At 38.9% G+C, this 22043-nt stretch overlaps 1 protein-coding gene across 1 annotated transcript; it reads right to left on the bottom strand.

Annotated features, from left to right (window-relative positions):
- Window positions 1-545: 545 nt before the first annotated feature.
- On the bottom strand, window positions 546-21760 carry zgc:153184 (uncharacterized protein LOC751652 homolog). Its single transcript, XM_044032331.1, has 6 exons — window positions 21679-21760; window positions 5677-5760; window positions 5507-5578; window positions 5116-5184; window positions 3703-3921; window positions 546-2293 (listed from the first exon to the last, which is right to left on the bottom strand). The coding sequence occupies exons 1-6, from the start codon at window positions 21682-21684 to the stop codon at window positions 1856-1858; spliced, it is 888 nt and encodes a 295-aa protein (XP_043888266.1). The 5' UTR covers window positions 21685-21760; the 3' UTR covers window positions 546-1855.
- Between the last annotated feature and the right edge of the window lie 283 nt (window positions 21761-22043).

Genomic DNA, 22043 nt, shown 5'->3' with positions numbered 1-22043 from the left:
TCTGCTTTAATTTTTTTTTTGTTTTACTTTTGGCCCTTATCCTCTTCCGTAGACAAGGCTATGCAGGAAAAGTCATAAAAAAGGCTTATTTTTTGTGAGGGTTGCTTGATATACTAAAATACTACTATTACTACTACTACAACTACTAATAAGGGGAGTAATAAAAGTGCAGAAACAGAAAAATCATTGTTATAGTAATAATAATAATTAGAACTTTTGCATGTTATGAAACATACTTCCCATAATCAATTCCTGATGCATTCAGTGACTTATATATGTAGTAATAAAAAGTAGCAGATTCTTGTGAATTCACAGCCATTCTCGACAGAAACAGCACGTTTTGAATTGTTAAATTGCATTTACAGGGGACTGAGATGTACCACACATGTGGAGGACAGTAAATATATGTTAATAATGCCCACAGGAATAGATAGATAAGATAGATAAATAGATAAAAAATTGCATATTGTACTCATACTGTAAATGTTTTAATGTAAAGTACTTCTGATTTAAAAGTTGTAAATGAAGCACAAAATTAGAAAATATCTCATGGTAACTTTTATTGGCCTCCAGCACATTCATGATTGTCCTCCGAAAAATAATTTACTTTGAATATGCTGCACAAAGTGACACACGTACACGAAGAAATTTGGATGCACAATGACTCAACAAGCCCCGGACATCATAACGGGCACATGTAGCATGAAGGTTTTCCTTTAAACACAAAGCTGTTTATTATCTGAGTGACTTAAAAATGATAATGCAGATAATGTCCACCAATGTACAGCAAAATAAAATAAAATAAAGCAAAGTATATATCGTTTTCAAACTAAGTGATTTAGTAAGATGTCTGTCATTTATATATCTGCTAATATTTATATATATATGTGTGTGTGTGTGATATCAAAGTTTTGTGAATGTGACATTCAGTGCACTGTTTGAAATAGTCTTTGACTATTTGTCGTAAATGCTGTAAAAAATAGATTTTTCTCCTCTGATTCGTAGATACAGCGTGAAAAAAAGCCCCAGCTGCTTTTCATAATTCTCCAGAACTGTTCCACAAACAGCCTGAAGAGGGCAATATAGAGACTTAGAACAGGTATTGTGACATTGAAAAGGGACAACTCAAGTTTTTTGTTGTTTTTAAGTCTGGCTGCATGAGGTAATGACATATTATCCACACCGACTTTGCAGAGCATGCCACTGCTGAGTGCCGGTGTTTCTGTGAACATGAAAGCCTTCAGACACTTTCAGTCACTTAACTAAAGGTTCACCCAATAAAAACAACACCTTTGTTGCTTTATCTCACCATTAAAGGCCTTCTCTGGCTGAAAACAAGCTTGTAAAACTCTCACACCAAACTCCATTGAGAAAATCAGCAATTTCATATCACAGCACACAGGAGTCGTGAATACACTGCTGCCTCCATGAGTGAGATTAAATATGTTATCTTGTGACGTTGGTGTTTAAACTGCTTTGTTCTCATTTACCCAAGTGACAGAAATTCACCAAATGAGGCAACATGAAACCAGCAGCTGCTGTATTCCCATGAGCTAAAAACAATGATTTTCTCTATGGGGTTCAGTGCTGGTTTACAAACTTTAGTTTTCAGTCAGAAAAGGCCGTCTAACGGTGAAAGGAAATTACCCAAATATATTCAGGGATAGATTTTATCGAGTAAACCCTTTATTAAGTGGCTAATCTCTGTTGTTTGTTATGTCAAAGCTTGATTGTGGATCCATGGGAACAAACCACAATCCGTAACCTGAACTATAAAACAAGAGCGCCTCTGTTTAAGGAGTACTTCTCTGAGTCAAAGCACTGAATAACTTATATATTGTGTTGTTATTTTCATTCACATTCTTTCTTCACATTCCTCCTGACTCATCTCCTCCTCCATGTCTTCTGTCTCTGTGTTGTTGACCTCCGTCTGTTGAGCAGGACAAGGCTCTAAAGGTCGTCGATCCTCCTCCAAAGCCTCTGAGCTCCGGGCTCGTCGTGCCTCCTGCTCCTCCTCTCCTCGTCTTCCTCCTCCTCTGTTTGCTACCTTGTCCTTTGTCTTTTCACAGTCTCTGTCCCTGTCTCCAGCTCCTTCCATTCCGCCCGGCTGCTGCCCACACTCGTCCTCCTCCTCTGCCGGGCTGCTGAAAACCGGTTCCTTATCTCCATTTGCTACGGGGCAGTTCAGTTCACACGGGGACAGACCGCTGCCAAAAGCTCCCGCCTCCTCTCCAGCTGACCTTCTGTGCAGCCTCGTGGGTGGACGTCTCTTGAATGAAAGTCGTGCTCGAGTCTGAGTGGGGAAAGAAATGAGTATGATCAGTTTCAAGGGAGAGTGCATAACATTTTGATGGCAGTAATTGAATACAATACCCATGCGTACGCTTGTATAAGGGTGAAATATCTTTAATATTAATTTTTGTATGTACTTTAGGGCAAGGGTATTGCTTTACGGAGGCAACAGAAGCTTAGAAGACAGAACAAGAAAGAACTGATATTTCAGGGCCACCATATTTTCCCGAGAAGCTTGTGAAAAGGAGGGATGTGTCTGATCTGTACCGGACACATTTGCACATGTTCTATAGACAGGACAGACTCTGGCCATTCTCTGCTACACTGGCTTCCATATTATCATACGTATGTAAGAGAGGATAGTACGCAAAAAATTGAATTAAATAAACGCATACATAATTATTTAATAAAGAAATTAATTCAAAAGTCAAACAAGCAGGCAAACAAATGGACAGTCATTTACTACAGTTGTGGTTTCACCTGCCATAAAACAAAAGAAGAAACCCCATATTTATTTTATAGAGTAAAAACTAAATAGAACATTTTATTTTAAATCCCCCAAACAGGAAGTAGCCGCACTTTGCAGCTGCGTGGAAAATAATCAGGTTTCAGTGGCTTTTTGGGATTAGACTTCTTCCACAGCAAAAACAGATCGAGAAATTCGCTTTTTCTTTACAGTTTTTATCACAAAAACAGTACTTCCTGTGCCTATTCCAAAGTAAAAGCACTTCCCTGATTACATTCCAATCAATTTATTATATGAAATATTTGCAGAACCGACAGATGTGTGTTTTCATACTGAAGTGTCCTGGTAATCAGTTGAGTATAGTAAAGTATTTAAATGTATATTGTATGATTTTTATATCGGCAAAACCTATATAAAACATAGCTGATGCAGCCACTATTAAACATACTGGACCTTTAAAGCTGCAGTGTGTAACTCTTAGTGATTTATTTGTTTACTTTTTTGATTGTGTGAACTCATTTGACTCAATGGTTTTTAATGTAACTTACATTTGTTTACATTCAAAACACTCAAACACTACATTTTTAAATATTAATTTCCATTACTTTCGCAAAGTTTCTCTTTGAAATTCACTTAAATGTAATATAATGACTGTATTTCTGGTCTGAGTGTGATTACCGGTGCCTAAGAGCGCTGCACAAACCAGTGGTAACCAGGGGCTCTTAACTAGGCTAATGGGATTAAATCCTCAATCCTCCCTTTGCAGCAGCGTTCACACGCGACAGCAGCATCTTGCAGCAGCTTATCTAAGGCCTGCTTAAACTGAAGATGCTGAACACCCGCAGAGAAACACGTCACTGGGTTCAAGGACCATGTGTCCTGTGATGTCACGGGCGAAATAGTGCGAGAAAAATCCACATGAACATGTGAAATAAAGTGAAAACCTTGTTGATGCTGGACAGTGTGCTGCCCTCAGCCGGGCTGTCGAAGCAGACGGGATCCTCGTCCTCGCTGGACTGACGCGAGGGTCGCAGGTTGGGGCTCAGCGGGCTGTGGGGTGTTGTTGGCGTTGTTGTCGCCGGGGACAACGGCGACGGCTGCAGCTTCACCTCAGGGCTTTTGGGCGAAGGCAGCAGAGAAGTGGGCGACAGGGCGAGGTTGGCCTGCAGAGAGGAAACAAGGATACACCCTGAAGCTCAGACACTAATCAGTCATATCTCAGTTCAATGTCTGTTTAGAATTGAGTTTTTCAATTTTGAGGGACCTTTCTGTTGGAATTATTTACATTTTCATATCAGACATATCCACTAGTCTAAAGCCTTTTAAGAAGTTAGCAATACAACATGATTTTTGGCTTAATTAAGTATACATTTTAGTATCATTCCCACCTTTACTGTTATAACATATTTTACTTTTCTTTATTTATTATGTGTTATTTTGCTGTCTCAAGACTTTTTATGTACATTTTGCTTTAATTTACTTTTGTCTTTTATGAATTATTGTATTAGGACGAACATAAAACAAGCCCTCATGCTTTTTGGATCAACTGTTTAATTATACATAATATACATAACAGTGGACATACTGTTTACACTGTGTTTTTATCACACACCTTTTATTAGAATCTTACTGTAAGACTAACTTGTACAGTATACATATTCTTCTTAGTCTTCATATGTTAGATTATATCTTGTGTATTTAGATTAGATTTTTAATTACCAATACCTTGTCTCTGCTACTGTGACACTGCAATGTCCCACTTGGTGATGAATAAAGACATCTTTATCTTTCTGCCTTGTATTCCTTACCCTTAAATATTTCTTTTTTTATATCCACTGTATGCACACATGTTCACATTTCTTCAATAACATGGAAGGATTTAATTTATTAGGAGACATCAGAAGGAAAATGTTGTTATATTTGATTAGAGATATTATACAGGAGAGAAATTCCTTTCTGTTTGTCTTCTAAATCACCCAGAGTTTCCAGAGTTTCCTGTTGTCAGACAGACAGATTGTGTCTTACCTGCACAGGAGAGAAGAAGAAGAGGGAGAAGCGACAGCCTTTCTGTCCCATGTCTGCTCACACTCTGTGTGAAACTGCTAACTACAGCAGTGACGCTGAGTTCGAGCCTCAGCAGAGGCTGAGTGGCACATAATCCCATCATCTCATTAATCTGAGCAGATTGTGTGGGCAAGCCCTTCCCTCTCAGCTCACGCACCAGTGCAGACTGAACAGCAGGTGGCAGTATTGTTTTAAATATCTCCTCCTGTGGATTTTATTCCCCTGACTTCACCGTCTCTCTCTCATAAAATCCTCATGTGGTCGTTTTCCTCTCACAGGTTATTATTACTGACCTGCAGTTTCTCGATGATGGACGAGTTCTTCATCTTGAGTCTGAAGGGATTTGGGGAGACTATGGTTTTCTGTCAAAGAGGAGATGACAGTGCATGTGTTACTTAAACAAGTTGTTATATTTCTTGCTAACTATAGTTTGAAGTAACTTCTTTAACCCCAACCCCTCTACTTAACCATTATTTGTGTTAAATTGTATGAAGTTCATAGGACAATAAGAAAATGGTGCAAATATAAAAGTATACTCATTTAAATCAAAATGACTGAGTTGTGTTTCCCAGAAAAACAACAACTGCAGACACAGTTCACAGTCATGTGACGTAAATCCAGGCAAATCCAGGTTTTGTGCGTATCAAGGATGTGTGAGCAGAAGCATCTTGTGACATGACTCACATCTGATTCTTCGTTATCTTCCCTTTGGTTGTGTAACTTCAGGGAACACGGAGGTCTTCCTCGAAACGGAAACTGCAAACAAAGTTGTTAAAATAAAGCCTGTAAACACACACAGTCCACTTACATGTGGTTCCATGTGAGATTTAGAGAAGTATAATAAAGTGCGTTACCTCGTCATTTGTGGCGGGCATCGGCAGAATGTGACCTTTGAGTTTTCCAGCCAGGTCGGCCACAGATGGTTTGGATGGAGAATCCTTGTGGAAAAAGGGAAAAAGATCAATAAATCAACAGAAAATTAACTATATATATTATTCACTCTCTGCTGCGAGTTGAGAATATTTCACTACATGTACACAGAGAGGAAAAGAAAAAAGTCTTTACTTTAATCTCTGCACATCAAAGGGAAAACTTAAAGGCTCACTCTCCTGCACCAAAGCCCAGACAAAATCAGCATTTTTAGCTCTAGATAGTCCTTTATTAGTCCTGCAGTGGAGAGATTTATATCGTCACAGCAACAAAGACAGTAAAGATAAAGATAATAAATATTTCATAATATAATATGTGAAAGTACAATATAGACATTTATTAACAATACGACTATGAAACGTTAAAATAGTACATTATAGACAGTTACCAGAAAATATACAGCTTGGGCTTGATATTTATTTGAACATAACATATTGTTATTATTATTATTATTATTATTGTATGTGTATATTGCACTTATGTAAAGTATATTATATTTACATACGTACACATATACATATATATGTATATATATATATATAAATGTGTCAAATACTGTACGTTATTAAATTGGCTCAAAGTATTAATATCATAGAGGGCATGTTCGTGTCGATGGTGAGAGATGTCAATGTTCACAAACTGTGACCACAGCGCAGAAACACGGCAAAGTGAAACAGGGCAAAAGCAGAAAATGTCATAAATGATTTCCTTTTCACACCTTTTTTTTACAAAACAGGAAAAGACTCAAGTTGTTTTTTGATTGCAGCTCAAATCTCTTTAACTCTGTAGCTCAAAGTTCTTCATCACTGCTCCCAGAATCATTTACTTATCACTGCTGTTTGTTTGTTACTACTTGGAGTTCAGCTTTGATCAATCAACATTAAAGTTACAGCTGTTTGGGGCATTAATGATGGTAAAGAAGTTGATCTGTCATTAAGAACTTCAACCTGTGGGAGGCAGCGTTGCATCTCTCGGTGCACCGTCTGTCAGACGTCTTTAGAAGAAAGAAAGAAGAAAAATAATTCCACAATAACATTCCAGCGAACTGTAAATGAAATGATCAGAGAAAGAACTGGACCTTTGCAACCTTTGTGGAGTCTGCACCTTCACAGGAGACTTTAACCAATCACAGAGCTGTTCTCACAGAGAGCGGACGCTCCTATTGGCTGTTCTACTACACCTAATCTATGGCCATTTCTCAATACTCAAGTAAGCAAGTATTGGGAAGAATATACTTGTGAAGTACGCTGGGAGTATATACTTACACAAGTATGTGGTTGTTTCTCAATACTCAAGTATGCAAGTATGTATGTATTGTTCTGCTGTTTGAATGGTGGCTGGCGCCAAGTGCTGCAGCCTCATTAGCGCCACCTACGGTGTTGATAAATGAACATATGAAATACTTTTAATAAATGCATATATATGTTGTTATTATTTATACATTTTAAATATTTAACTTCATTTATTCGTTCATTTCTATTAAAATATACAATACAAATAATACAATGCGTCAAGCTTTGTATGAGAATAGATTTACGGAGTTACGTTTTCCTGTCACCCAACCGTACCATTCTAATCTGGTAACAGTTGGGGGGGGGGTTTTAACTGTAGTTTTAACTTATTTACAATTCGGCACGACAGCACAAGATGGAGGTGTCTGTAAATCCAGGCCCTTGTGTAAAAAGGACATATTCTAAAGCTATAAAAAACTTCAAAAATAGTCTTATTTTAAAGGGATTATACACTTTTACAATCATACTTGCAGGTAGTATGTTCAATTTCTGTGGATAAACCCTCCTGTGTGTTTCACACTGGAGCTTTAACTGACCGCATTCATCTAATGCTAATGTTGAGGAGAATGACTCTTTTTTAAAGACATGAACAAAAAAAAAACACCAAAAAACAAAGCATGTACGTGTGAATTCAGAAATAAAGGGCACGTTTCACTTCCCTGTTCCCTCAGACGGATTGAGAAACACTGGACCTGCAAACAACAGCAGGGTTCACTTCTTGGAGGAACTCATCTTTTTGGCCTACTTTCACGAGTTAGGACACAGGAAGTGAACCCCTCTCTCGCTCTCTCTCACACACTTTCTCTCCACAGCTGTTCAGCATCAGCACTGCAGCCTGTGACAGGAGGGACCTGTGTCCTTGCAGCCTTGCACTCTTATCACTCCTTGGCTCCTTCACTTTCTGTCTCTCCCACTATTTCCCAGGCTGATTGTTAAGACTTCCCTCCTCTGCTCTGCCCTTTGATGACCACTGACTCACTCCACGTATCTGCGGACCTAAGTGATAAGTTGGCTCGCGGGCTCACGGCTGGAATGTGCACCAGCATCAGCCTCGAAAACAAACAACACTCACTCCAGTGTGCAGAGGATCTGGACTGTGAGACTGTGAGTCGAGCGACTTGTTTCCAGCCTGAAGCAACGTCCAGACAAATACACGTAACAAATGCAAACAAATGTATTCTCTTAACCAGGTGGTTTTCTCTTAACCAGAGGAGGAAAATGCATAATATGCTGCTTTTTTTTACTATCAAGGCCTTGTTTGTTAGGTAAACTACCAGGTTTCTTCTTTAAAACACATTCAAAGGTGTTTTATGGACCGTCATGAAAGAAACATGTTGATCTTGTTGGTATGGCCTGTGCACTTCTGCACAGTTTTATATCTGAAATTGTTTTGTCTCCATAACTATTTGTACTATTCTTGTTGCTATCTTGACCAGGACTCCCTGGAAGAAGAGATCTTGCATCTTCCTGGCTAAATAAAGGATAAATAACAAACGTTTTAAACTGTGCTAACTAATGACTCACTTTGAATGGAGCGTCTTCAAACATTGTCCAACTGCATTGTGGGTCCATTTCTTAGCTTTGATGTGATTCTGTGCATCAGAAGGTGAGAAATATTCAACTTTCCAATCGGCAACACCTTTAGAAACACATCATATTTATACGTTTAGCTCAGACACAACACGACGCAAAAAGGTGAAAAGGTGAACGCCAACAGCAAACACAGAGAATGTGCTGATGTGAATGATTAGCTGCTCTCAAACCACAAACAAGGTTTGTGATGCAGTCAGAGTTATTATATACCTCGGGATAATGTGGCAGGCGTATCCACAGCAGAATATATATGTGCTTTTAAATGAAAGAGGAGTAATGTGGACGTAGCCTGAGCTGTGCAGGCTCCCATACATCATGTCTGCACTCACAGATCTGTGTTGCACAAGTCCCTCTGGCTTTCATGCTACATCTAATTTCCATCCTCCTTTTTTTATTGACCACAAAAGAGCTCGCGCTTCTTCTCACAGCTGCCAATTCTGTCACATTTCCTGGGTGTGTGCGTTCCCAGCTCCCTCCCTCCGCACAGTCCCAGCTTCACATCACAGATATCCACATTTTAATCACTTGCTTTATTTTTCTTCTTCTCCACATGACCTCACCTCCTTCTGCAGCCTCCGCCCAAAGTCATTACAGCATCAGCTGGCTCTGCACTCGTCTTAATCCACATCCCAGTCCCTTTTTTCCTGCGCTCTCTTATCACGTCCTTGATAAATACTACAGAGGGCCACTCACCGTCCACGCCGCTAATTTTGTGTGTGTGTGTGTGTGTGTGACCTCTAATTGTTTAACTCTTTCCTGTCTTTGGAAAACAAAAAGGCCTCCATCAGAGCACGAGCTCCAGTCACAACAGTGCAGGCGAAGGAAGTGCGGCTTTGTTTGGCTAAAATGTGTTTGGTTTTGAAATTTCTTCTATTGTTAAACTTTATTTAAACAATAGCAACACAAACGTACCTTTAATTCATGTACATGCACAACAAAAGAATCAGAGTGGAACAGTAAAAGTGACATTTTCTAAAGTCAGTAACATGTTAATGTGATTTTAATTCAATTAAAAGCTTCATTATCAGGATTAAATATTAAACTAAGTTAATTAATGTCAATATGTCTCCTCTGAGTGAGTCCTTATCTTTAAAGGAAGTTCTTCAAGCAGAATAAAAATAACTCAACAGACAATACTGTACTTCCCTGACTCCTAACCCACCATGGATGGATTAAAATCTGTGCATTATATACTATTGTATTAACAATTTTAATACTGTTATGTTACCGCTTGTTTTATTTTGAATAAAGCGACTTATTTGAAGACATATCCAAGAGCTTTATGTTTGATAAATGAGTCCTAAACTTCATTTTATGAATGTGATTTCAAACATAAACACAGAAATGGTTGTATATAAATCTCCTGAGACCAAACTATGGGTCGTGACCCAGTCTGTGGCAATGAGTTATGGAATAAAATATAATTTTGCTCCTGTTTGGTGAATATAAATGATAGTATTGTATGTAATATAATGTAAAAAAAAAGAAACTTTCTGTTTAGCTTTAAATAAGTATATGTTTCAGCAATCTTAACCAAAATATCCCATATGACGTGAAAAATGTGCTTTAATTTAACAACTTGATTGTCTTTCATTATAAAAGAAAAGGTTTTTTTTTCAAATGATTTCACCACATGTCTCAGTGCGATGATAAAGGAGACACATTTCAGTGAGCCATACAAGGGCTTGCGGTTGGATATCAGTAACTCAGCTGGGACCCCGAGCTGTGTGAAAGAGTGGGAAACTGTGGTTCACTGCAGGGAAGAGCAGCGTAAACGCTATTTCTGTGGCTCTGAAGCCTGGGAAAAAAAAGAAGCTGCAGAGATTTTTAGGCAGGGGAGATCACAGTTCAGCTCGCTCTGTAACCCCCTCTGCTCCTCAGAGAAAGCGTCTCTGGATATACGCTCGACCACATCTGAAAACAAACTGTACTCTAACATATGGACGATTCGAGTGTGTCTAAACAAGGAAACCTTTGGGGGGAGAAAAAGTAAAACCTCACCCTTGTGATTGAGGTTATTTTAGAAGCGGGCCTGGGTCGAAGCTAACTGACTTTCCTCTAATCAGTTCCTTTAAGTTGTAGGTTCTTTTTTACAGCTCTTCATTAACATCCTCATACCCCAAAATATCTTTTTTCACTTTGAAAAATAAGGTAATTCTGTTATTTTTGTTGCAAAACTGGCATAAAAATAAAGTGGGAGGCTATAGAACTAAATAATTGTTAAAAAAAAACAAACACTTAATTAATATTAATAAAGGGCTTTTGACCAGTTAATGATGCTACAGTTTTGCCATGGTCAGCCAAAAAGAAAGCCATGTCAACAAACCTACTATTTATGCAACTAAACATACTGAAATGTAAAGATTTAAAAGATTAAAATACAATACAAATGATGTATAAAGCTAAAGAAAAAGAAGCTTAATTCCCGCAAAAGCTTTTAAAACTTTAATCTTGCATCAATTATTTCTCTTCATTTAAAGGGTTTGTTAGTTTTAATCCCCAGGGCAGTTGAGAAAACATGGTTTCTCAAACTCACCTGAGAAAACTCAAGTAGCACCATTATGACCGATGTTATAAAGAGGTACAGCAGTGTGAAGAGGCCAATAAAATTTCCCAGGAGGCAGATTTATTTCCAATAAGATCATTATATTTTTTAACAGTTTTCAGCCACACAGTGAGCTATAGCACTAGAAGTGGTTCTTTAAATTCTTCCGCACGATCCTCAGACACAGTAAGGTGTTAAGTTGCTGCTCTAACATACACAGGAAGATAAATAACTCAGATACACAGAAGACAAAAGAGCCAAAAATCCAAAATCCAAACACTAGGGAAACACTCTAGGAAACACGAGGAAAACAAACACAATCTGTCAGGGACAGGAAGTGGGCGTGGTTGGGTAAATGGAGGGAAAACTAAACAAAAGACCAGGAACAGGAAGTGGGGAACAGGTGTGTTACTAAGAAAAGCACAAACTGCAAAGAACCACACGTGATGTAAACGGACGAGAATAAAACACTAGAAAACCTTTGTTTTCATTTTCAAGTGCTACGGGTACAACGATAATGCAGAAGCCTCTTACAATGTGTTTGCAAACATAATTAAGTACCACAGAATGAAAAAAAACATGAAATATCTAATATATAAATGAAAAAACAAAGCGTATCCTTACATTTGTATAGTGCAAAACGCTAACTAACTCATGTGTATTTACAAGAAGTAGATAATGTTTTTGAGCAACTGTGACAAGATATGTCTGCTGCTAATGTGTTTGTGTCTGTGCTCTAACATGAAATAAGATTTTAACCATAAGAAAAATGAAACGTGACAATCCATGCACCGGTCAAAATCCTTGAAATGTATATAGCAACTATCTGGTATCCCTAAAACTACATTACCTACTAAGCAAATCTTGATAAATACTTAAAAGTATGAACTTCCAATTGAATCCATTATAACATCATGTCAAGTAAAGTGTCAAGATGCCATCGTCTGTTTGTGACACATCAAGATCAAGACAACGAGAAACACGTAGTTGTAGGGATGATGAGTGGTACACGTAAAATATTATTATTTTTATTAGTCCTGTCTCTGGGATTTTGTACCAGTAGGTGAGTTAGAGGAACCCACCCGTAAAAGTCCTTTGCTTCCTCTTTCATGATTGTCTGGCACTGATTTTCCACTAGAGGACAATCACATTAAGTAATACTTAACTTAATTTACAGAGCAGCACATGAACACAACTGTGTTGGGGGCGTCTAATAACTTTAACAAATCTCATTCAGGGTCGTGTTTCCTCCTCCAGAAGCTCACGCAGGTACCATGTGGTCGACGGTGCACATGAAAAACCTCAGAAACATTTGAATTTCCAGTGTGTGGATTGAAACACGAGGTTCTTCTGAATGACGAGGAGATGGATCACGCACACACGCACACGCACACAAAGCCTGCTCTTGTCTTATTTCCTGTGATTCTCATTTCCAGAGGCAGAGGAGGAAGAAGCACATGATATTATAGACTCAGTAAAACCCTAACATTCAGTATCTGCCTGATATAACGGCGGCAGCACGTGGAATCTACCACGGAGCCGCTAAAGATGACGACGCTTTCGTCTCAATTCTCATGCACTCTTCGCTGGAGAAAAGTGAAGATAAATGGAGCAAACCAAAGCACAGCTGTTCACCGGGTTCTTCAATAAGCTCGCTGCGTGTAATGGCTTCAGTGTGAGCGCAGACTTGTTTTGTTTTCATAAGTCAGCATGTTCTGCCAGGGGGGGAAAACCCACCACGGTGAGCAGCTCCCTTCTGTCTGCACTTGTTAAGTGGTACGAGAGTCGACAGGAACCTTCCCACCTTCCCTTTCCAGGAAAACATGATGCGTCTTTGGACCAAACCTCTTCTGAATAGCTCACTTTTCCACTACCCTCACTGGCACTGGAGGTGGATGCTGTGTTTTCATGTGTGTGCGTGTGTATGTAAGAACCGGCCCCGGGTGGAGAGGGCCTCAATCAGAGGGATGAGGTAAATGGGATGCACTCATGTAAGAGCCATTCGCTGCCGTTGCATCATGGGAAATGGGTGGTGCTGCAGAGACTTAAGACTTAAGCTCGTATTGTAGGGTGGAGGACAATAAAAAGAACATCCACATATAGGCAGGGATGGATTACTGAACAACCGGGCCCTGAAGTCCAAGCCTCTGCACTTCCATACTGCTGTCTCCACTACTACATTATTCGTCCCAATATTTTCATGGGGCCCTGAAGCCAAATAATAGTGAAAATGTGTTGTTTTTATAGGGCTCTTTAAGTTATTATCCATCCCCAATGTCTTAAAGGGGCCCTCAGTCATTATTAGCCAGGTGTTGCCTGACAAAAAGCACATTTAACTAGAGGTAGGTCTTAACTAGGATAATCTGTTCTTGCAATTTTCCACCATACAGTTGTAGCATGGCTTGTCACGGTTTGGTTCGTTTTCCATCACTAGTACCTCCCCATGTGGGCGGAGTCATCATACCACGACAAAGCAGTTGATTAAAAAGATTTGTTCACAGAATCGTTGAGTCACTGAACTGAAATACAACTGAACGGGTTGTGATTCGGCTCACGGTCGCCGGCATTCAGCAGTGCTGTCGCTAAATACACAAGACTCCTCTGTTAAATAGTGAGATTTTAGACATTTCCTTTGCTAAATGTTGGACATTAACACAAGTTTTCAGGATTTTTGAAGTCATTTTTGTAAATCATCTTTGGCATAATTGATCAAGAAATCCATAATGTGTTCATTTGTAAATTGTTGTTAAGTTGAAGAAACACGTTTTTTTGGTCACCCAATCAGCTGACTGTCATGAGTGGAGTTGGTCTAGCTCCACCCAAACCAGACTGTACCATTACTCCAAGGGAAGCGTGCCAAAAATGGAACAGTTGGGTCCTGTTATTTTGGTACTATTCCTAATGGAAATACAAAAAAAATAACAATGTACCAAACTGTGGACCATAAGCCCATTGTACCCATTGTAAGTCGCTTTGGATAAAAGCGTCTGCTAAATGACATGTAATGTAATAAGCAGAGTCCACTTCTGAAACTCAGTCATCGCAGTAATTCTGCCTAATGCAACTTTAAATGTGATCCAAAAGACTCACGATGTGCTGCTGATCACTGACTTACAAACAAGAGAGAATTGTGACTTAACATGTTTGAACCAACACAGCAAAAGAGAAGCATCTGTTGTGGATTCTTCATGGTGTTCTGCTACTCTCATCCCATCTGCTCCAGGAAAAACAAAACACCTGGACATCAGCTCAGATGGTTTTATGTGGAGGCAGAGAGACACAGACATCATGAGCTAATCGTCCTCTGAAACCTTGCACCTTCAATACTGCAAGGCTGTGATGCCACAGGGTTTGGCATTCATCCATTCATCTGAGGGAGACTTTGTTTACTTTACTTTCAACTATTCTGCTGCATTGTGGGAATGTGGAGGAGCACTGGCTGAATCCAAAATCACTCACAATTCACTGAAGACCAAATTCCATCTTGTACTAGTGTCCAAATTGTCCACAGCCAATCCGACTTGGTGGACTGTCTTTATCTCACAATGTAAATTAGTTTGTTTATTGAGATGATGTAATATAATTTGATTTATATTTACCACAAGTACATAATGTCAGCAAAGGTTGTACAAGTCATAATTACTGTATTATACAGTTAAGTGTTGCATTAGGGCCATAAAATATGACAACACTCTAAAACTCTTATCAGTGTTTGTGTAGATTTTAATTCACCCAGGTCATAACTATATAAAAGTCATTAAATTACTTCTTACTTATCTTTTTCTTCTTCAGAGCTGAAGAAGCCGAGAGGTGCAACATCTACACGTCCATGTGCGTGTCATTCAATGACTTTTGCGTAAAACTAATAACTCCCCAATGTCATTTTACCTCAGCTTAGATGTTGTGTATTTTACATCATTGTAATGTTATTCTCAACTGAGTAAAGCGTATGAAAACCTCTTACAAAACAATAGGTTTAAAGAAAAGGTCACGGGTCATAGTCCTGTTTCCTGCCTCCCTGCATCGTAAACATGTTTCTACAATAATCTGATTCTCAGCTGCCTTTGTTTAACGAAGCAGTCAAAGCTAATTAGATTTTTGTCCATTATCAGACCAGGTTCACCCAGAAGATTAATAAAACATGCTCAAACTTGTAGCCAACCTCTAAGTGTAAAAGTACACACACACACACACAAAATGAAAAAGCACACATGATGAAATCAAAAAATACTTATCAACTCAATTAAGGGAGTGACAACTCCTGGCAAAAAAAAAGAAGTAAAACCTGACTGTGAGAAAATGGCACTTGCACAGAACAAGCAGCTTGCAGCACTTATTGTGTTTGCACTTTTTTCTGCCAAAAAAGGAAACAAAGAGCGTGGATCAACGCCAAATTTAGATGAGGGTGGTTTGCAGAGGTTCAAGCTGCATGACTTAACTGTTCTGCAAGGAGATTTGGCTGCACGTTATAAAGTTATGATGCTGTTGTTGTTGTTTTTGTTGTCGTTTCCACTGGTTCACTTGTTCTCAAGCTCCATTTACACGTTTCTCACACAACAATAACATGTTCTGCGTCTCGTCCCATTCTAACATGATTATTGACTTTTGTCTCCTTTGACGTGACACGATGTGGGGAAAAAGAAACTACAAAATTCTACATTACAACATACATCACAACCCAAAGTCCTCTCGTCCATGTCGTTCATAACTCAAGTTATTCAAACTATGAGTAATAGGTTAAATAAGCCAGTTTGAAAACTCAAGCGTTAGTTTTTGTTTCTAATATATTGAAACATATGACATTTTTATGACAGTTGTAACAAATAATACCGTTTAACTGAGAGTAAATCCAACATAGTGTGCTTTAATATTGGACGTGTTCAGCTCATATATTATCTTACATACTTCAAGGAGTCCCTCATTGCTCGTATTAGGGATTCAACTTCCTTGAAAGCAAACAGAAAGCGTGTTTTCTTTTCACAGTGTCCTCCTCACCATCTGCTCTGTGGTTCCCACCCCTGCTATCTCTCTGGGCCACACACACACACACACACACAGTGGACTGCAACTCAGAGGTGGCAAACACAACCTATAGCAGGACTCACAAATACTCTGAGGACGTGTGATGTCACAATGGATTAGTAACAACTATTGCTGCGCATTTAATCGCAAAATAATACAAAATCCCAATACGACGAAGTGTAATGTCAAAATTGCAGCATTATAAGGACGCTTGCACAAAAGTCTTACTGTAGAGATGACAAAAATGTCAAGTGACTATGATTTTTGATATTTTGTTGCATGTAAATGACAGTTAAAAGTCAAAAAATCACAATATATGACTACACTGCACAACTTTAGTAACCATTTCTAAATGAATTACCATGAACAGTACAGTATTCCATTGGTTTAAGGTCAAACACATTTGAAGCTGTCATCATAAACAGTGGCTGCCATTTTTCACCATTTTCTGACATTTTATGGACCACAATAATCAATAAAATAACCGATAAGGAGAATAATTGTTAACTGCAGATGTAAATGGCAGCAACAATCACTACTCTGCAGTAAAAAAAAATGAGGCAAAGCAGTTAAGGAATTAGGAGGCTTTATGAAGCATTTGATTGAGTCGTAAAGGTGCAAATATCCTCCAACCAGCCAAAACGACCTCAGGTAGTGAAATACAGCACAGGTAATAAACCTGTATTAGTTTCTCACATGAGTTTAGTATGAGTTTAGATTAAACCGATGATTTGAACACTGTACGTTGGAAAGCCGTCCAAGTAAAACTGGGCGATAAAAATAAATCCGATTTGATTTCAAATGCTTTAGTCAGCAACTCTTTGCACAGTGTTAACTTTAATGAAAAGTGATCCTTTGTTTGTTGGAGTCTGGTGAAAATGTTCTGGCTGATTAAGTCCAGCCTTTCCGACAGTTTTCTTTACGTCCATCATTTGTCATCACACGTGTTTGTCGTTGTGTGTCTCCTTCACGCCTAAAAAAAACACATGTCAAATGTGTTTCCTGCCTTTTAAAATGTCTGGCAGGAGGTTTTCTACTTTTCATCATTGCAGTGCACTTTAACGCTGCTAACAGCTGACATGTGTCACCTCACTGTTTAACGTGTCTTCATCTTTTATAATGAGTGCAGCCTGGCTAACAGCCTGAGGCTAGTTCCACTTTGACCTCTTCTACTATTATCACCAGGGAAACTAAATATGTTGTGAAATTGGGACAACAGAAATTCTCAAAACCACAGTGAAAATATGAAGCAAGCTCTGCAGAAAGTAACCCCCCAAAACACTTTCCTCCACCTAAAATGATTTCTGCAGCGATAACATGTTTGGCAGCACAAAGGAACGGTACGTTTGAGGACATTAGCGGTCACTGTAGCCAATTCTGTAGCATCAGTCTTTGGCATTAGCTACTGTCATTAGCAACTACTATAGTATGATGCTGTGCCATCTGTGCTTGACGTTAGCAGCTAACAAGATGCACTAGCAGTGTACTGTAGCCAAATGTCATGGCATTGGTGTTTGACTTTAGCAGATATATAACAAAATGCCATGTCATCTGTGCACCATGTTAGCAGCTATTGTTAGCAGCTATTTTCATTAGCAACTACTGTACTGTAGCCAGGTGCCCTGTGATCAGATGTTGTGGCACTGGTGTTTGACTTGAGCATCAACCGCAACAAGATGCATTGGCATCGGTGGTTTGGTGCTAGCAGCTGCTGTAGCTAGACACTGTGGCGTCTGTGTTTGGCGTTAGCAGCTATTGTAGCCACTACTCAAGCCATAGTCTATAACACTGCTGTGTGACATTGGCAGCAACTGTAGCATCTGTTGTTTTGACAATTACACCAAGCATTTAGCATTTGGCATTAGCAGCAAACATCAGGCACCAAGGCTGTAGCTAGGCAAACTAGCATTGGTGTTTGACATTAGCAATTGCTGTAGTCAGGTGTGAGGCACTGTTTTAGATGATAGTAGCAACTGTGACTAGACAGTGTGGCATTGGCGTTAGCAGCTACTATAGCCAGGTGACGTAGCATTAGTGTTTGTTTGACATTAGCAGCCTGCAACCAGATGCCACAGCATCAATGTTTGACTTTAGCAGCTGCATTGATGATTGTGTTAAATGTTGCCTAAGATAAAATATTAAAATAAAACGTTGTGCTTTCTTTGGGCAGACGGTACAACATTGAAAGAGGGAAAGTCAGAGGAAATTACATTACATGTCATTTAGTGGACACTTTTATCCAAAGCGACTTACAATGGAATTGAGTACAATCAGCCAGGGGTGGAGTCGAACTTGCGACCATCGCGATCATGACGTCTTTCACGCACAGGGTACCGGTCTTAACCACTGCGCCACTCCACCCCATGTAGTTTGATGTGGTTTGCAGAAACATGCACAAACAGGAAGCACAAGTGAAATCTTGAGTCACATGAGATTCTGGTGATTTGTCAGTACAACAGAAGCCTTTTAATAACTGGAAAGTATAAGCTGTAAACAACGGTTTTCTGTGCACATTGTAAACAGAGATTGAACCATGGCAACGGAAAAGAGCAACTATAACACTGAACTTCATGGTCAGTTATAAGTGTCATTTACTCTACAGCAAACACCTCAGCAATCACTGATGAAGTGTAACTCTCTGACAAGCTCTGGATGTAAGATGATTTCATCCTGTGTCACAGGATGGTAATAATACTGTTCCAGAGGATTAGATTAATCATAAATGAATTATCTGATATATCTATTTATAAAAATCACATTTAAATGGGTTGCAAATCATCAAATAATATAATGGCTGAGTTCCATTTAGCTTCTTCAGTGTCTCGGTACATGCTGGGTCACTTGTTTCCACTGACACGTGCTTTTCCTGCTAAAAGACTTCATATTGTCTGCTGTGAAAAATGACTTTTTTTCCCCAGCCCTTTAGTCTCACAAGATCTCACTACATGAAGAATAATGAATCTGAAAACAAACCATGGAGCACTTGTGCGTATGCAAGTTTTATAAATGAGGCCCCAGGTCATGTGACGTCTCTTTACAGCATTTTGAAGCATTTACGTGACATAATGGGTTTTTCCCGATATCTGGTTTTTACCACTACGGGACCGATACTGATGCTGAGGATCGGACACATCATTTGTCTGTGTGATGCCGAGAGTTACTACTTCTACAATCATTACTACTAATAATAACAGTGTGATACTTTACATTCATAAAGCAAAAAAACTCTTCAGTAAAAGTCTGGCTGCTACACTCTGGTCTCTTAACTTTACTGTGGATTACATAATAAATGTGCACACCATATGGTTGGCAAGAAAATCCCAAATACTCACTCCGCTTTTCTGTGGTGTTGTTTTTCCATTAAAAAGCCAAAAACCACCACCCAAAAACACATGGAGAGTCCAAGTCCTCAGGTGCACACACACACACACACAAAAACACACACAAATGCAAAGTTTCCAGTTTGTCACCACAACAGCTCATTGCGAGATGCAAAATGTAAAAAACATTTCCACGCGTTAATCTCATTTTAAAAGACTTTACTTGAGGCAGTGAACGTGACCGTCATTTTTCCTGAAGTGAGAAGCACAAAGAGTCGCTGGTGTGTGTGTGCGTGTGTGTGTGTGTGATGTCACCGCAGCTCAAATGACGGCGAGTAACAGTAACTCCACTTTGACACGAATGCAGACACTTAAACATTGTTTAAGTGTTGAATCAGTGGATTCAAGTCAAAATAACCTCCCAGGTAACAACTGAGATATCAAACACCTGAATCTGACTGTCAGCATTTTATATCCACATCAAAGTTTTCAACACGAGGGGAGAAACTGTTCTTTTAAGAAGGGAATATCAGATATTTAAGATGTTTCTACTGTGTCACCAAACTCTAAATCATTTGTCAGACTAATATCTCGCAGTGAAACCTGAACTTGTGAGATCTAGGTTACTTCTTTTTTTTTTCCTTCAACCAGAAAATGTGAAACACAACAACAGCTGAACCTGTTTTCACCCTTTTATAAAGTACCTTAAAGGGATACTTGAGTAAAAGTATCTCTAAGTATTTGTACTTTGTTACATTACAATACTGGAAACACTTTTCCTTCTGATCTAAATCAGTAAATATTCCCCTCTTTCATCTCCACCATCTCACAGGTTTTCGTGTGTCAACAATGGAGAGAAGAGTAATTTAAGAGGACGTGGAGCGAGAGAGAGAGAGACTCGTGCTGTAGGGGGAAACATAAATGTGGGCGTTCTGTTTCCCATTCATAACATGACATTAAATACTGGAGAATGATGCTGAAAAGTCTGGAGGGAACAGGGAGGAGGTCACAGAGGAAAAACACATGTGTGTGGAAGGACCAGAGCAGAACAGGAGGTTTAGATAAAAAAAAAATAAGAATTTTAAAGCACTGTAGTTTTCCATTAGGTCACATGACCAAACCCATTATATGTACGTATTTATGTACACTGTGTATGTTCTTGTGTATATTATATGGTGTCCATATAGTTTATTTTATAGTAGTATATTTGATTTATTTCCCTTTTTCTGCTCTGTTCACCTCTATAATTAGTAGTTAATTGTGATGTAAATAAAAAAAATAAAAGTTTTTTTGCACTTTTGCATACTTGTTCGTCCCTGTATTTCTGCATTTGTATGTTTCATAGTTTGATAACTGATTAATCAGTTTGATTGTTTGAAGTTTTCCATGATTTTTTAGCTTCTTAAATGTGAATATTTTCTGGCGTCTTTGCTCCATGTGACAAATAAATCATTAAAAACTGAGTTATTTTGGATTGTGGACAAAGACACTTTAGGACCAAAGAAGTACTGGATTAATTGAGATAGTTGCAGCCCTTATTATGTGCTCCTGACCCAGATTCAATTTGCCAAATGTAATCTAATCTGAGTAGTAGGTGATTGTAGGTGAGCAGAGTGTAATTTTTGTACATGATGACAATAAAGCGACTGAATCATTGGATATATTTAAATTAAAGAGACAAATCGACACAACACTGACTTCTGATGTTGTTCTCTCAGCTCTGCTTCCTTTCTCTCGCTCTGTGTGTGCGGTTACTCGTTATGAAGCTTTCACCATAAACTGCAAACATCAGTCAGTCTGACATATTCATATCACACGCAGCTTGTCTCAACATAATAAGCTCTAATTATACAACTCAATAATATCACAATGAATTCAGCATCAAAAAGCAGATTATGTGTGACGTTTATATGGAGTAGGAGTCCACATGTTTGTATAATAATCTTAATTTCACTTGTAAAATTCCTATCCAGTTCCTCTATAAATGTGACACCAACATAAACAGTATTAAAAACACTCACTGAGCTCCAGTGATGTCATGTGTTTTCAAACCACACCGCGGCCGCGCCAAAACCACATTAAATGTCAAAAACAGCAGCTCCAGTGGATTAAAAGCAGAGGCTACAACAGCAGGAAGAGTCATAAAGCAGTTACCTCCATCCTGCAGAGCGAGCCACAGATCCTGCTTCTCTCTGTCTGTGTCTGTGTCTGTGTCTGCTGGAGCAAACTGTCTGCTGCTGCTGCTGCAAAGACTGGGGAAAGACTGTTTATATCTGGAGCCAAAGCAGCCTCATGTACTGAGGAGGAGGAGGAGGAGGAGGAGGAGGGGACAACTTTCACATGCAGTCAGCGCCTGCAACACTGTCAAGCCAGTAAAGAATGTACGACTTCTGCTGAAGGTTTTCAAAATAAAACCCAGATTTAAGACAGTTTTTTGCACTGGAAAAACATGAAATCACTTTTATACACAGTTCATACAAAAATATTATGGATCATTCAGTCAACGACAACTTTGTTTA

This window comes from Solea senegalensis, linkage group LG8 (genome assembly GCF_019176455.1).
Source record: "Solea senegalensis isolate Sse05_10M linkage group LG8, IFAPA_SoseM_1, whole genome shotgun sequence".
NCBI lineage: Eukaryota > Metazoa > Chordata > Actinopteri > Pleuronectiformes > Soleidae > Solea > Solea senegalensis.
This window is presented reverse-complemented; position numbering and strand designations above follow the sequence as displayed.